The sequence below is a fragment of the Hylobates moloch genome, unplaced genomic scaffold, assembly GCF_009828535.3.
Source record: "Hylobates moloch isolate HMO894 unplaced genomic scaffold, HMol_V3 SCAFFOLD_8, whole genome shotgun sequence".
Classification (NCBI taxonomy): Eukaryota; Metazoa; Chordata; class Mammalia; order Primates; family Hylobatidae; genus Hylobates; species Hylobates moloch.
In genome coordinates this window covers 124,777,979-124,795,983 of record NW_026652283.1, presented here as the reverse complement: position 1 = coordinate 124,795,983, position 18,005 = coordinate 124,777,979, and the positions used below count along the sequence as shown (strand labels likewise).

Below are 18,005 nucleotides of genomic sequence, written 5' to 3'. Positions count from 1 at the left end.
ATGAAAAGTTGACAAAAGATAAATCACACCCTGGGCCAGAAAATAGATCTTGACATATTCAAGTGAACTGAAATCATAGAGAATTTATTCTCTGATCACAAAGGAATCAAACTAGAAATCAGTGATTAAAAGGCAGTAGAAAAATCTCTAAACATATGGAAATTAAATAACACATTTCTAAATAATGCATGAGTCAAAGGGAAAGTCTCAAGTGAATTAAAAAAATACATAGAATGAAGCGAAAATAAAAACACAACATATAAAAATATGTGGGATGCAGATAAAACAGTGCCAAGAGGAAAATTTATAACAGTAAATGATTACACTACATAGAAAAGAATGAAAAAAATTACTTAAGTTCCTACCTCAAGATTTTAGCAAAAGTAATGCAAAATAGACTCAAAGAAACTAGGAGGAAGACTGTGATAGAGGTCTAAATTAATGAAATAGAAATAGATAAACAGTAGAAAAAATAATGAAACAAATATTTTCTCTGAAAAATAATATAATTGATGAACCCATAAGAAGACTTGCAGAAAGTCAGAAAAAGAGAAAGAGAGAGATAGAGAGATAGAAGGGAACAATTACCAATATCAGAAATAAAATAGTGGATATTACTACAGATTCATCAGCCATCACAAAGATAATAAGGAAATATTATAAATAACTGTAAATTCATAAATTCAAAATATTATTAAATATAAACTGATTTCTCAAAAACTATTAACTACTAAAACTCAACCAAGATAAAACAGACAATCTGAATAGTCATTTATTAGAGCAATTAATATTATAACTTGTTCTCCAAAAATAAAATCCTCAGACCCAGATGGTTTCAATAGAAAATTCTACCAATTTATAAGTAACAATTAACATCAAGATTTGATAAACTCTTGCAGAAAATAACAAAAGGGAAAATATTTTATAGCCATTATAATCTTATAATGAAGCTAGTATTAAACCGATACCAAAGTCAGACAAAGGCAGTACAAAAAAGAAAAACTATAGACCGATATCTTTTATGAATGTAGTTGCAAATATCCTCAACAAAATATTAGAAAACTGAATGCAACAATGTACAAATAAATTATACTCAATCACGAAGTAGAATTTATTCCATTTCTGCAAGGCTGAGTCAACCTTTAAAAAAATCAATTAATGTCATCCACCACTGGAAGAGGCTAAAGAAAGAACATGATATATCAGCTAACACCAAAAAAGAAACATTTGACGATTCACAGCATATACAGTGTTCACGAGTTGAAAGATTTAACATAGTAAATATGTCAATTTTCTCCAGATTTATCAATAGCTTTAATGTAATTCCTATCACAATCCCAGCAATGTTTTTATACATTGCTGGGAGTATACATGCATATATGTATATGGTATTCTCAAACTTATATAGAGTGGCACCTGCCCTAGAATAGCTGAGTCTCTTGACAAAGAAGAATAAACTGAGAAACATCACTCTGCCTGATACTAACATTTACTAAATAGTTACAGTAATCAGTAATGTATGGTATTGGTAGAAGACTAGACACACATAAGTGTAACAGAACAGAGAGCTCAGAAACAGACCCACACAAATACATCTAACTAGTTTTTGATGAAGGCAGAAAAGCAGTTCAATAGAGAAAGGAGAGTCCTTTCAACAAATGTTACTGAGCAGTTGGATACACAAACTGCAGGGAAAACGGTGAAGTCAACCTCTGTCTCACACCATATACAACAAGTAACTCAAAAAGGGTAAGAGACTTAAATGTAATATGTAAAACTGAAAAATTTTTAGGAAAATGTACAGAAGGACTCCTCTGTAAAGTGCAGCTAGGCAAAGAATCCTTCGACTTGACAGCAAAAGCACTGTCCTTTATGGGAAAGCCCATAAACTAGACTTCATCAAAGTTAAAAGCATTTGCCATACGTTGAAACCCACATGAAGAAAGTAAAAAGACAAGCTGCAGACTGAGAAAAAATAGCTGCAAACCATGTATTCTACAAAGCACTAATATCTTGATATACAAAGAATTCTCAAAACTTAATGGTAAGAAACATCTGCTTAGAAAATGGGAAAAAGACTTAGACAATTTGCCAGAGAGGAAGTCAGATAGTAAATAAGTACCTGACAAAATGTTCAACATCATTAGCCATCAAGAAAATGCAAACTTAAATCACAAAGAGGTGTCACTACACACTTTTAGGAGCAGAAAAAGTGATGATAAAACCAATTGTGGGGATGGGCGTGAGCATGAGGGCCACTTAACATCATGGGCTGTGACGTTGGAGAACCATGCCAGAAAACAGTTGGGCAGTTTCCTACAAAACTAAACATACAACCAACATACAACTCAAGCAATTACACTCCTAAGTAATCTTCCAAGAGAAATAAAAACTCACGTTTACATAACAACCTATACACAAATGTCATAGTAGCTTTCTTCATAATTGTCAAATACTAGAAGCAATCCAGGTGTCCATCAGTGGGTGAATATAAAGAAACTGTGGAACATTCATACCTTGAAATACTAGTCAGCAAAAAACGGGAGGAAACGATTGCAGTACACAATGTCCAGGGGATTTTGCTGAGTGAGAAGCAATCATAGAAGGTAACACACTACATGCTTCTAATTATATAACATTCTTGCAATGACAAAAGTTTAGAGCTGGACTGCAGATAATGGTTGGCAGGGGTCAGGTTTAAGTGTAGAAAACAGGGACTTGGCTATGATTATTAAAGAAAACATGACGGAACTTTGGGGTATTAGAAATTACCTGTGTCTTGACTGTGGTGGATACATGAACTTAAACAGGTAGTGAAATTGCATAGAATTTCACACCAACACACACACAGAAACACAAATGAATACAAATAAAACAGGAAATTAAATTAGCTGGGCGTGGTGGCGCATGCCAGTTATCCCAGATATTCCTGAGACTGAGGCATGAGAATCCCTTGAACTTGGGAGGCAGAGTTTGCAGTGAGCTGAGATTGTGTCTCTGCGCTCCAGCCTGGGTGACAGAGCGAGACTCTGCCTCAAAAAATAAAAATAAAAATAAATAAATAAAATAATAAAATAAAACAAGAAATCTGAATAAGATCAGGGGATCATACGAAGGTGAATATCCTGGTTGTGACATTTTACTATAGATTTGCAAAAGTTTCCACTGGGGATCCGGACAAAGTCTACAAAGATCCCTTTGTATAAACACCAGGGGTTCAGTGAGCAATTAGGTATCCTTTTTTTCCTCAGTGACTATCGATTTGGGTGCTCCTTGTCTTTGTTTGGCAGATAGAAATGATATCTTTGTCACAAGTTTGTCAAGAAGCAATACAGGTGCATTAAATGACAGTTCAATCTCCTCCCTTCTTCCTTTCCATTATATTTCATTTTCAAATTTGATTCTGAACACAGCAGAACTCTGGATGTTTTATTATATTAAGACAGTCATGATAACTATAGAAATACAATATTACCTTCACCTTGTACTGTACTTTTAACCTTTTTAAAACTATTTTTTATCTCCCATTCTATTTGATGCAACAATCCTTTGAGGGTAAAAGGCATAACAGAGGGAGTCAGGGATGGTGTGCTAAAAATGCATGCCATCTATTGTTTTAGTGGACTTATCTCCCCAGAATAATAACAGCCTTCAGTGTTAATTTAAGATGAAAAACAAACAATAAAATCTTTAAATGCTTTTGACTGATGAATTGTGGAAGACATTCCTAGGTCTCCTGCGCCTGTAAAAACAGGCATGCATTTTTTGGCTCCTCAGAGAAAATAGCCACAGTGAGTGTATACCTGTGATAGAAGAGCCAGAACTGGAAACGACTCCTGCTGTTCACTCAGCTGCCAGGACCCCAAATGAGCTGAAATGGAGCCCCACCTTATTTGCAGCAGGAGCTGCCCTTGGGCTCAGCTTACTGTGGGACCTATGCCTTCTTCTTCCCTGTAGGAAGGTTGCCCTCAAGATACGTCCGATGGGTCCCCAAGGTCCCTGACTCTGCTGGCTTTCCCAGACAGCTCCGCTGCAGCTGATAGCCCAAATCCAAAATGCTGAAGCCCACTGGTTTGTTTATACCCCTACCGACAGGGTTCTTGGAAGAGGAAACCCAAACTACACAGGGTGTCCAGAGAGGTGTGGCAATGTCTGAACTCTCCAGTGCTAATGACAAACGCTGGGCAGCCCTGGCCATCCTGAAGCTGGCTACTCAATCCTCCTTGATTCTGGGGAGTTGGTCCTGAACCTGTCACACACAGAAGGTGACACAAAAGCACTCACCTAGCATAGCAACACTATACTAACCGGGCTGAGTATCCATTACTACAGGAGAAGGCTAAGACTGTACCAGCATTATACAAAAATGACTTGGTTATTCCAGTAACTGGGCTGCTCTCTTCAGACAACAGTGCTTGATGTAGTATCAGCATACTTTTTTTTGTTTTGTTTTTTTGATACGGAGTCTCGCTCTGTCACCCACGATGGAGTGCAGTGGTGCGATCTCGGCTCACTGCAAGCTCTGCCTCCTGGGTTCACGCCATTCTCCTGCCTCAGCCTCCCAAGTAGCTGGGACTACAGGCACCCGCCACTATGTCTAGCTAATTTTTTGTATTTTTAGTAGAGACGGGGTTTCACTGTGTTAGCCAGGATGGTCTCGATCTCCTGACCTCGTGATCCGCCCGCCTCGGCCTCCCAAAGTGCTGGGATTACAGGCGTGAGCCACGGCACCGGCCTATGAGCATAAATTTAAGGCATATTTTAGGAATAGCATACATAAATTGATGCATTTAGTCACAAGGAGGGTATTTTACACCCACCAAAGTATCGGGTAAATTTGGTGTACAAATATTTAGAATTCTTACGTTTATCTACTTAGAATAATGGAATTGCCAGATAGAATTTTCAAACGAGGTACCTATAAATACATTGTCAAGAAGAGGTGTCCCTTTTTAATACCGAAATTACCTGTGAATGTTTTTAAGAGTTCCTGGAAGCTTATAAATTACCCTAAGTGCTAAAAGAATCCCATGGAATATTTTGTGATTTCCCAGAAATCGCATAAATCCTCAAGGCATGGTTGAAACCTCATTTAGTAATATTACCAATTTTTTATAACAAGATGCTGGCAACATTTTGATATTAATGGTTTTGTTTCTAAACTTGCTTGTATCCCATTAGAGATGCGCATTTTATGAGTATTTTATGAGTAATTTACTTTCTGGACACAGAAGACTAAAAAAAAGACCCCACAAATGCAATCAAAATATACTTAGAAGAGGTGACTTTTTTTTTCTAAACTCAAACCAAATAAATGTTTAGAAACTCATAAAATTATTATTGTTTTTTTTCTTTTTGAAATAGTGTCTTGCTCTGTTGCTCAGGCTGGAGTGCAGTGGGGTGATCAAAGCTCACTGCAGCCTTGATCTCCCGGGCACAATCGGCCCTTTCACGTCAGCCTCCTGAGCAGCTGGGACTACAGGCATGCAGCACCACGCCCGGCTAATTTTTGTATTTGTTTTTTTGTAGAGATGGGGTTTCACCATGTTGCCCAGGCTGGTCTCGAACTTCTGGCCTCAAATATTTCTCCCTCCTCGGCTTCCCAAAGTTCTGGGATTATAGGCGTGTACCACCATGTCTGGCGAATAACATTTCTTTTGACCTCTTACATTCAAGGCTAAAACCAATAGATAAACGTATCAAGAAGATAGTATGTTTCTTACAGTATCAAATGTAATACAAAATTTAAAGCAATATTAGCACTCTTACTATTAATAACGTAGATTCATATTGCTAATTATATGAAATTTATATCAGTAGGCTAATTACTCCTCAAGGCTAGGACAGTGGCTTATTCTTTCTCTCTGTCTCCTCGCTGAGTCCTAGCATAATATTTGGCATTCAGTAAATAATTATTTAAAGAATCAAGGAAGAAAGCTTCCAGATAAGAGGCCGGGAAAGAAAAGCTAACAACGGCTAGACTTTAAGTCAAGAACAGGGTTCAAACAGTTGAGTCTGTCTATACCGTCAGTGGCATTCAGGCTCACGGGCTGTGCCATTATGTGAAAGACAACACACAGAAAAATAGTTGGGATCATGTGATTCCAGAGTGTTAAGAATCTTATTCCTAATTGGTTTGATTTCTAATCATGTTTTCTGATTTTTAAAAAATCTAGAATGTATTAAAGTCAATATATTTATATCTTTATTACCAACATCAATTGTTTATGCATTCCCCCAAAGCACTAAATGTTTAGTGATTAACTCTGTGATAACACTAAAGATATATAAAGATACACACACAAACAGACAAACGTCGGTGCATACTGTCTGCTTTTTTATGGCTCTTCAGCAGTCTTTTAATAAAAAGAGAATGATGCCCTTTGACTCAGGATCAGCGGAAAACAGGAGGGAGAAATGAAGTCTCAGCCATGCCAGGCATTGTCTGGGAGCAAGAAGTAGTTTCAGCAAAAGTGGATTAATCCAGCCCTAAGAAAGAATCAGTATCCTCATTTGTTAATCCACACATCTGGTTAGGCAGAGGCTACCTTACTTGCTCACAGACGTCCCTAATAATATTGACTATTCATTCTCCTAGAGGGACGGGCATTGTAAAACTGAAACCTGTGCCTACCACCCACAGAATATCCTGAATTAATGAAATCCCCTGGTTACCAATGGCTAATAGCTGCGAAGGCCAGAGGGAATCCAGGCAAGACCATAGCTCTCCATGCAGCTCCTCTGCAAATTAAACTTGAGAACAGTCTCAATAGATGTGCTTGGAAAGAACTCAACAGACATTTGCAAAGAAAGTTACTTAATTTTCTTTTAAGTCTGACATTCTATAAATATGAGCCAAGTTCCTTCATCCACCTCTCAGGGAAGGTAGATTATTGAAGGAGTGCCTTAATGTTTTTATTCTTTTATATTGTGCCATAAAAATTAAGAAAATGAAAAGTCATTACCAGAAATAAGAATTTTTAAAACCCTATTTAGGGTGAGCTATCTACTTTTAGGCTTTTTCATTTTCCAAATTTCTCTTAAAATTGAGATTTAACTAGAATTCCATATTTCCCACAAAATGGAAACCCACAAAATATTGAGTTTAAAGTAGTGAATGCCAGTCTGCCATGAAGAGGTTTTAAACTGCTGCTTTTAAAATGTGTGTCATGTGATCCTCTGACTTTATATACTGACTAGTATTTAAACTATTTCAGTGTTATCTATCATTTCTCCAACTAGATGATACACTCCATGTTGGGAAGAATGTTTGCATATAAGTACTCAAAAGTATTTGTTGATGTATCTCCTGAAATTACCTATTTATGGAAAGAGAGCAGCTGTGATTCTCTGTGTTCTGTTATTTTTCTGTGATCTGGTACACTAAGTACATATATCAGTGTCTTTTCTTTCCTCTTCCGCAGCTGATTAAATGCCCAGCTGATCCCGGTTACATTATATTTCCCAAAGGGCATCTCAGTTTGATTCAGTCGGCTACTTAGTTTTTCATTTATAGATTCAAGCTATTGAGAGAAGGCTCTAATAACACTTATGTCAATGTAATACATAGTTTGCAATTGCTTTCTCAACAACAAATAGCATTAAAAAATGAGTGTATGATTTTAGATCTTTAATAATAACCTAAGGGATTTCATAAGGCATTACCTGGCTGCATTTATATTTTAAATTTTGTGGTCATTGAACAATTTTTCTTATTTATTTTAGTGACATCCTCTCTTAAATTAGGTGTTTGGGTAATAATAATACGTGTGGGTTATATTTTTCAGCTCTCCGGAGTGTTTGCATGCATTATTTCATTTTTCTCGTTCCCACAGACTGGAAAAGTTTATTATACATATTTTACAGCCAGGAAAAGAGAGGTAGAGAGAAGGAAAATGTCTTCTCTCAGGGTCATGGGGAGAGCAAATAGCTGGAGCCAGCAACTCCATCTTTGACTTGCAGGCCCATTTCTACCCACTGTAGTGCTGTTCCCAACACTGTCCCAGGTCAAAGGCAGGCAGCGTGTGTGATCATTGCCTTAGAAGCTTGCCCAAAATATCGATATCTGGGCCCTCGGACGTAGGACTCTGTATTTAAAAATAAAAAATAAAAACTATTTTTTTTTACCTTGTAATTTGTCAACAAAAAAGAGTCATTATTTGGCAAGGGTGCGGAAAAATAGGATCCTTCACGTTCCACTGTGGTTTATATAAATTTGTGGGGGGATAATTGGAGAGACGGAACAATGTAAATGAAGATGCCTCTTCATCCCCAAATTCCCCACTGGAAATGTTCCTGAAGGTATACCAAAAAAGTATGCCAATGTCTACATACAAAGACATTCCCTTCACAGCTGCTTATGGAAGTGAAAGAATGGGGTGGGGGTGTGAGTGTCAGATGCGAAAGACTGTGAAAGGGAACCAGGTCAAAAGCATGGTAGGTCCACAGGCGATAAGACTCCAGATCCTGGAGCAGAATCACATCACTGAGTTGGAATCCCTGCCTCAACATACACTAGGTTTGCGAATCGGGGTAAATCCTTTAACCTATCAAAACTCCAGCTTCATTGATGAAACAATGATATCATTAGCCCCAAATTCCCAGGATTATAGTAAAGATCGAATAAGGTAAAATGTATTATGCATTTAACATACTGCATGGTGCGTAAGAGATACATAAAAGTTAGCTGTGCTATTACTAGTGTTATTCTCATCATTATTATCTTAAGTTGTGGTCCAGCAACATGATTTCAATTATGATTATTAGTAATGGTTGGATTGGGCCAGCAGGAAGATAAGCTAGAGGGAGGTGTTCTCTTGCAAAATGTCCAAGATACGATGAATGAAGGAGGCATGTTCCTGGTGGAATCCTATTCTGGGTCCATTGATTTTTAAGGGAATATACAGAACAGTTGGCTAGTGCTTTTTCAACGTGCGAATTACCTCACAAGTAATCAATAAATAAGGGGATAAGGTGAGTATAATAGACTGCATCTTTTTTCTAGCACAGAAATATTGGATGCTACCAGGGGCAAGCTTCCTCACAAATGAAGAGTTTTGGGGAAACCAGCCCCACACCACCTGCCGGGTATCCCCAGACCAGCAGAGACAAAGTAATTAGAAAGAGACAGAATAAGAGTTTAAAAGGCAGGTGCAAGGCACCTGAGCGTCAGGAGGCTTGCTCACAGCCCCGAGCTCTGGGCCTCCACCCAATTTATTGGTTTACAAGCTGTTTGTTCTTAGGGCAAATGGGAGGGGTAGGAAGGGATGAGGAAAAGGATTAATCGGTGAAGGAGAACTTGTGAGTCATTCAAGATGTATAGCAGTGGCGGTTTCTGTGAACTTCCTCCAGCAAAGGCGTGTGTCTAAAGTACTTAGGATCTTTAACATATCAGGGCTGAAATGAGTGGATGTGGGTTTCAGGAGAAGCCGACCGAGATGTTTGATTATTCTCCATTGCTTCAATGCAGTGTTACTGCCCCCAGCAGCCTGTGGCATGCCGCTGAGCTCTGATACTCCCGGAGCATAAAGACCTGAAGGCAATAAGGAGACTTTACTCCTCAGAGGCCGTCCGTGGCTCCCCATGGGTGTCTCACACAGGGCAGACCAGCTCATCTGGCATCCCAGAAACTCTCTTTCCCACAAAGAGGCATCCTCAGTAGTACATAAGTAGACAAAGAAAGCAAGGTGAACACCTGCAGAACACTTTCCATTAACGGAAGACGCCTCTGGTTTAGTGGATTCAAGATCTACATCATGAACAGAAGCTATCCGTGGAGTTGCAAAGGCAGATAAGAGCAGGTATTTCCTTTCTGCTGAAAACAGACAGGAAGTACACCCTCAAATCATTTTCCTAATTTTGACAAACCAGGTCTGATAAAATGGACAAAAACTGTCTTTGAGGCCCCCTCTCTGGAAGTAGCTGAAGCAGATGCCCAGGTCATGAGGCTGCAGAACAGTCTGTGATCTTGGTGACAACTGAGAAGTAGGATCAGTCTGCAAATATTCACAGCAAGGCTGTCACCGTGTTTGCTAAGTCTCTGGAAACAGAGTTCTTCTAAGGTACACTGAGTCACCCCCAACACTTTTCCCCATGATGTCTGTTACTTTATTATGCAGTTTTACAGAAAGCGTGGAAAGGTGTACGGCATTATTCCAAAAAAGACCTGTATTTCCCAGACTGGAAAGCATCTGTACTTCTTTAAAAACTCTGATAATATAACATCACCGGGAAGCAGAGGAGAGAGGTTAAAAAAGAGGTGTTGGCTGGGCGCGGTGGCTCACACCCGTAATCCCAGCATTCTGGGAGGCTGAAGCGGGCAAATTACCTGACGGCAGGAGTTCAAGACCAGCCTGGCCAACATGGCGAAACCCCATCTCTACTAAAAATACAAAAATTAGCCTGGCATCATGGCGCACACCTGTAATCCCAGCTACTCAGGAGGCTGACGAAGGTGAACTGCTTGAACCCAGGAGGTGGAGGTTGCAGTGAGCCGAGATCAGACCACTGCACTCCAGCCTGGGTGACAGAGTGAGACTCCGTGTCAAAAAAAAAAAAAAAAAAAAGGTGGGGGGTTGAGCTGAAAAATTTATTTTTTGCTACCTCATGAGTATACTAATTTTTTGCCGTAAACATATATGTTTTTAATGATTGAAGAAAAACAATCGAAACAGATAAAACATAACCCTAAGTTATACTCATATTGCGTTTTCATACAAAATCAGACTGCAGGCCACTAGACTAGCCATAGATGGCACTAACCAAACACCTGAGGCCAAACTGGAAGCCTGTAGCAGAATCTCATCTCCATCCACCGTGCCCCGCGCTGCATGCATGAGAGGAGAAGAAGCTCAAGGACATACTCACACGTACAAGACCGATCTGGTGTCTCCCACCTTCCCAGCATCACCAACCGTCAGGGTGTCATAGCCTCGCTCCAGCTCAAACTCTTCAAAGGCAAGCTTGATGACCTAAACACAAGGTACGAAACAGTGACTTAGAACAATTGGTACTTCCCATGACTTTTAATAGGTATTGCAAATATCTAGTTATAGTGTTAAATTTTGCTCCTTAATACCAAGGTCAAATTGTCACAGAGCTGCTTTAAGTAGTTACATGGATAATTATATACATCTGATAGCCTGGCATTATAGAATTTTATGACATTCGGAATTGCCATTACTTCCAACTTATGTATTTTCACCACTAAAAATGAAATTTAACCTCTGCAACACTTTAAGTCAAATATCTACTAAATGTTTACTTTAACATTTTCAGTATTTGAGTGTTTGGATTAACCAATAACTAAATCAATATAAGCAAAAGAAATTTTGGTTATAGTTAATGACATATATTTTTACCATACCCAGAATGCCCTGCAATAAATATTTTTAAAGTTCTATATGCATATTTCATGTAATTATCCATATTAGCACCCCAAAAGACTTTATGAGGATACAAAGCTGTTCTCTATATTTAGTCCTGCAAAGCCTGTAAGTTTTTTGTTTGTTTTTTACAAAGAACACTTTGTCATGATGACCAGCACCAAGACATTTGTACAACACTGGTTTATGTTTGATGTGCCAGTATATTATAATCTATTAACTTCTTTCTGTAGAGCACAAGATCTTTTTCTCCTGAAAGAAGAAATGCTTCCTTTGGTGGCCAATACTATGAAGAAGGAAAAGTTAGGCTAGAACCCTGGGTAGTAAGGAGAAAAAGGAAAGAAGATAAATACATGATGATAATTAGAGGAATGATAGGTAGATGATAGATTAGATGGATGGTAGAAGACTAGAAGATATAGACAGATTAGAAGATAGATAGATAGATAGATAGATAGATAGATAGATAGATAGATAGATAGATGACAGATAGTGTATAGATGACAGACTGGATGGATGGACGGGTGGATGGAAAAATGACAGATGATACACAGATAGATGGATATATAAATGAGAGAGAGAGAGAGAGATGTAACAAGAGAGGTGCAGAGCGTGTGAGAAAGGAAGGAGGAAGAGAGATGGAACAGAAGGAACAGAAACCATAATACTGGAAGTACATTTTAATAAGCTCTGTTTTAGAATGAAACAGAAATTCTGAAATAGCGTAGAAAAGTATCAAATGCCTATTTGTTAAGCTTGAAAGAAAAGAATAAGTGGTAGCATAGAGAGGACAGACTTCCCACTAATACCCAAGTCCACGTCCACCGTTCCAACAGGCTCTAAACAGGTGCTTTTCGAAGCAACGCCAATAAGGAATACATTACACTTGCTACTTGAAATTCTTACCAAAATTAGTAATATAGCCATTATAATTTATTTTAAAAAACCTATTTCAAATTGCACTTTTTGTATAAATACATTATTTTAGCATCTGATTTGAAACAGATGTGGAGGTTGATAGCTGCTGCAAACCAGTATAAATACTGCATGTTAAACGTAGCACCTGATATTTTTATTTCTACTTTTTGTTCCTCATGAATCAATTTATAAGTGACCATCATCTGATAATCAGATAATTTTAAAACAGAAAGAACCATCACTGAGACCTGGTGCTTTCCTTTCTGACAATGTTAACTCAGTCCTGACTTGTTTAAAGTTCTGGTGGGAAGCAATGATAATTCATTAAGGTTTGGGTGTCACGTTTGGCTGATTTGTAATGAGCACAGATAGGGGTCACACTATATGAATGGGCTCTCATTAGGGGTGGAAAAAGGGCCATTCTGTAATTATTTCAAGCTAAGGCAAAGGTAGACGGAGAAAGTCTGTCAGTATTTCATCTCAACAATCAGCAGATGTGTTGTCAAAACCAAATCTTTAATCCATGCTGTTGATGCTCAGTAAAAACAGAAAATGCAGCCTCGATCTTGTATAGACAGCTTTTACTTTGTCAGAGGATATGGCATTTTATGAATGTATGCAGCTGTAAAATAGAAATATGTACATTTTAACCAAATATACAGTCCTTTCATAGTAAAAGAGCCACAGATGCAAATGAAAAGTGAACACAAAAGGATAATACCTTTCAAGTTGTGAACAACTTCAATGACGTTGAGCCAAAATGGTTTTAGTTCCTACAACTTCTGCACCCTCCTTATGTCTTGAATGGACTCCCTCAGCTGTCCCTAGACCTGGATACTCCATATTTCTTTTTTTTAATATATAATTATCTTTTTTTTAACTTCCAGGGTACACGTGCAGGATGTGCAGGTTTGGGTGAACCTGTGCCATGCTGGTTTGCTGCACCTGTCAACCCATCACCGAGGTATTAAGCCCACCATGCATTAGCTCTTTTGCCTGAAGCTTTCCCCCACCAATGCTCCCCCAATAGGCTCCAGTGTGTGTGTTGCTCCCCTCCCTGTGCTCACGTGTTCTCGTTGTTCAGCTCCCATTTGTAAGTGAGAATATGTGGTGTCTGGTTTTATATTCCTGCCATTTTTCTTAAGTCCCTGCTTTATGTTCCTCCCTCAGCTGTGGCTCCACCGCCCACTCTGTCCAAGAAAGCCAGTCTCTTTGCCACAATCCTGCCTCTCCCCTTCATAACATTCCCTGTGGTGACACTTTTGGTTGGTTTGCTGTTCTGCCTGCCCTGCAGAGCTCCCTGTAAGCATTGAGGGCAGACACCATGCGGCTTGCTCGTGGAGGGAAGCACTGGCCTCACCCTACGAGAACTCACTGAACATCAACTCCTCCAGGCCACAGAGCTAGGAGTGTTTATTTGAAGACTTTCTACTTTTTTTGACATAGGTGTTTAATGCTATAAACTACCCTCTTAGCACTGCTTTTACTGTATCTCACAGGTTTTGGTATGTTGTATTTCTATTTTCATTTCCCAACACTTTGGGAAGCCAAGGCAGGTGGGTCATGAGGTCAGGAGTTCGAGACCAGCTTGGCAAACAGAGTGAAACCCCGTCTCTACTAAAAATACAAAAATTAGCCGGGCGTGGTGGCAGGTGCCTATAGCTCCAGCTGAGACAGAAGGATCGCTTGAACCTGGGAGGTGGAGGCTGCAGTGAGCTAAGATCACACCACTGCACTCCAGCCTGGGAAACAGAGTGACACTCCGTTTCTTAGTTCATTCATCTGAATCTTTTCATTCTTAGTCTTTACTATTTCTTTAACAAATATTCTTTTTTTATTATACTTTAAGTTCTAGGGTACATGTGCACAACCTGCAGGTTTGTTAAATATGTATACAAGTACCATGTTGGTGTGCTGCACCCATTAACTCATCATTTAGCATTAGGTATATCTCCTAATGCTATCCCTCCCCATTCCCCCTATCCCACAGCAGTCCCCAGTGTGTGAAGTTCCCCTTCCTGTGTAATCTCTTTTCCTTCTAGAATTCCCATAATGGGAGTATTTGTCCACTACATTTTGTTCCACACATTTTGTAGGAATTCTTTATTCTTATTTATTATTTTATTTTTGTCTGATTGGCTTATTCCAAAAATCCTGTCTCCAAGTTCAGAAATTCTTTTTTCATCTTGATCTAGTCTGTGGTTGAAGCTCTTGATTTTATTTTTTAAATTGTATTCATTTTCTTATTCAGTTTCAAGATTTCTGCTTAGTTCTTTTCGTGTAATATCTCTTTGTTGAATTTCTCATTGAGATCATGAATTGTTCTCGTAATTTTGTTGAATTGTCTATTTTTATTCTATTGATTCTCAGGGCGTATCTTTAAGATCATTATTTTAAAAATCGTGTAGGCATTTTGTAGCTCTCCTTTTCTTTGGGATTTGGTATAGAAAATGATTTAGTTCCCTTGGGGGTGTCATGTTTCTTGCTTTTTAGACATTTCTTGTGTTCCTGCATTGATATCTATACATCTGATAAAACAATTGCTCCTAATATTAGACGGCAGTTTTAGTAGGAAAAAACTTTTTCCTGTAGATGTGTATCATAGTGTCAGTTGGGTAGGGTGCTTTGGTTTGTATTCTGCATGAGTACAGTAGTGTAGTCTTCATGACATTTATTTGGTTGTTAATCAGTGTCTGCAGTGTTTGTGGCTGCCATAGCAGCCTTGGCTGCAGGTGTTTGTGGAAGCGTTGGTTCAGCTCTACTGCAGATGGAGACTTCTGGGTGGGCTTGTTTTGGGCATATAGAAGGTCACATATGGCATCTCTGCTTCTCAGTGGAATGAGTTTTCTGGCAGTGCTTGGCCTCAGGTGGGCTGGTCCTTGGGTCCCTGGGGAGCATGTGTGGGCATTCAGCAACTCCACTGCTTGGGGGCTTGGGGAGTGTTCACTGGTGGCAGCAGTACCCAAAAGGCCAGAACTAGGTCTCCTGTAAGAGGCATACAGCCAGGGTGGTTGTTGGCGGTGGGCCTCAAGAATTCAGCTCTCAGGCCCTTGGGAGCATGCACTTTGGCTCCCCCCTGTCTTGAGAGTGGCTTCCCCACTCTGCTTGAGCACCTGTGGTGTAGGGTACTTCATGGGCTTGAGTGCTGGGTTCAGGTTTGTGTCACTGAGTCCAGCTGGGGTCACGGCCCTGCATCCTTCTGCTTGGCTGTGGTGGGATGTTGGCTGGGTTCTCAAGATGTGGAGATGCAGGGGCTACTGGCCCTGTGGGCAGGATGTACTCTGATAGTTGTTCTGTCCTGAAACTGGCACCATGCTGCAGCAGCCTGAGGCCCAGGGAATGAGAGCGGAACCTGGTGTGAGTTCTCTCCCTGGAGCAATACAGCCATGTGGGCTGCAGGCAGCTCCTTACCCTTGGCTCAGGGCCTGTGAGGACTATGAGGCTTTTCTGAAGCTCTGAATGCAGGCATCTGGGGTGGGAATGTGACCTGCTGGGGAATCTCCCACCTACCTTCTCCCTACAATGCGGAATCCGTCTTTGGCACTGAACAGATCCTATCTGGGCACTTCACGTTCATCTTTATGCTGCCGTCTTGAGTTTCCATGCCTTAGAGGGTCTTCTTTACTCTGTTGCTTCACTTCAGTGTACTCCCCTAGACACTGTACTTGACATGTGCTTATCTACTTGTCATTTTGGTTCTTCTTTGTGAAGGAGGTTAAGTGCTGGGCACTCTAGCTAGCCATCTTGATGTCTGCTAAGCTTTGCATGACTTTTAGACATTTCTAGATGCTACGTCAAGCCAAGGCGGCCAGGGAGCATTTAGAAGAAAACAGTGTGGAGCTTGGGAGAGGTCCAGGACTAAATGGGGGTCCCTAACCACAGATGCCACCTAAAATACTAAGACTCTGTCAGAGTATCAAAGGAAGACACATGCAAAGAAGAGGAATGAGGATGAGCTGCAGTCTCTTTTATATTTAGAGGTCAAGGAATTGAGGAAGAAACGACAAAGAAGAATCTATGGTAGGGAGGAGACCAAGAACATGGCGTTTTGTAAAAAACCATAAAACTAAAGATCTTAAGAAGGAGAGAGTGATCACATGTGTTGAATGCTACTAAGAATGTGGATTAGATGAGCTCTAAAGTGAGACGTGTGGGCTTGACTGGAAGGAGGACATGGATAACCAAGAAAGAACAGCATAGCTGTACGGATGGAAGCAGCGCTACAGTGGATTGGCAGAATGGGATGTGAGGAAGCGGAGTAAGTTGTTCTGGAGATCTCTGAGACATCTTAACTAACATGGATGGAGAGAAGTAAGAATATGTCAGAGAAGATTTTTTTCTTTTAATGGAGACTATTGCAAGAAGATAAGAATGATTCAGTAAGTATATAAATGATTTTGCAGGAAAGAAATATTGTTGCAACTTTGATTCAAATAATATGTATTTTTCTTGATAAAATATTAATTTATAAACAAAATGAAAATATTTCCCAAAATCAAAAATAAAATATACTATATAGTTTCAATTTACTGAAAAAAATTCATTTGATACGTGTCCTTTCAAATAAAGAGACCACTTCTCCTGATTCAATTAAACCAAAAGAATCCAAATATATCAATTGATCTCCATGATCTTTGCCTCTGTGCATGTGCACACACACACACACACACATGCTCACAATACATGCACACACACACACGCACACACATACACACACACCCCGAGAAAAATGTATGCATCATTGCGTTTCTTCCTTGAAAGCACTTTTTAAAATTTTTCCTTTTGATGTTCTTCCGCAAACTACACTTGTTTTTCTGAATAACAAGTTTGTGTCAGAAACTGTGATGGCAGGAAAATGAATAAGAGAAAGATTTTATAATTTTCCAAGATTTAGAACTGACGGCACAATATAAATCAGTACAAAGACCCCACATCTTGGAACAAAATAATTTATAAATGCTTTAATTAATAACTGTGTTTGAAATTAGTGGGTTAGAAATGACAACTTAGAACACACAGGAAGGAACACTGGAAAACTAACGCTATAATGTATCTGATTCATTCCATTTCAAATTATGTATCAGAAGAAAGGCCTTTCAAACTGCGGATTTCCTCATAAAAAACATGATAACAAGTTTATGTCTGGAAATAATTAACACTGTTGCAAGAAGAATGACTACACATTTTAAAAGAAAGTTCACACTTTCTTAGAAAATAAAAATTATCAAATAATTTTAGTTGTTTTCACCCGAGGTTGTAAGGGCCAATCATAAAACAACTAAAAATATAATTAATGATAAGGAGACAACCTGTGCAAATATATCTACCACAGAGACTGGATAAATACACATTTAAATTTCCTACAGAAAAACACATACAACAATCATTGCTGATGGGAATACAAAACGGTACAGCCACTTTGGAAGATACTTCGGAAGCTTCTTACACAACCAAATATATTCTTATCCAATAATGAAATAATCATATATCTTGGAATTTACCACCAACAGCTAAAAACGTATGTCCACACAAATCCCAGCACTTTGGGAGGCCGAGGCGGGCGGATCACAAGGTCAGGAGATCGAGACCATCCTGGCTAACACGGTGAAACCCCGTCTCTACTAAAAACACAAAAAAATTATCCGGGCGTGGTGGCGGGCGCCTGTAGACCCAGTTACCCGGAAGGCTGAGGAAGGAGAATGG

The 18,005-nt window shown here is 39.3% G+C and overlaps 1 protein-coding gene across 1 annotated transcript in view; it reads right to left on the bottom strand.

Moving 5' to 3' along the window:
- The window catches only part of CSMD1 (CUB and Sushi multiple domains 1), a 2,040,038-nt gene that overhangs the window by 525,358 nt on the left and 1,496,675 nt on the right, over positions 1–18,005 (bottom strand). The window contains exon 11 of the mRNA XM_032158987.2: positions 10,867–10,970. Coding sequence (XP_032014878.1) covers positions 10,867–10,970 — 104 coding nt within the window. The remainder of the gene's footprint in view (positions 1–10,866; positions 10,971–18,005) is intronic.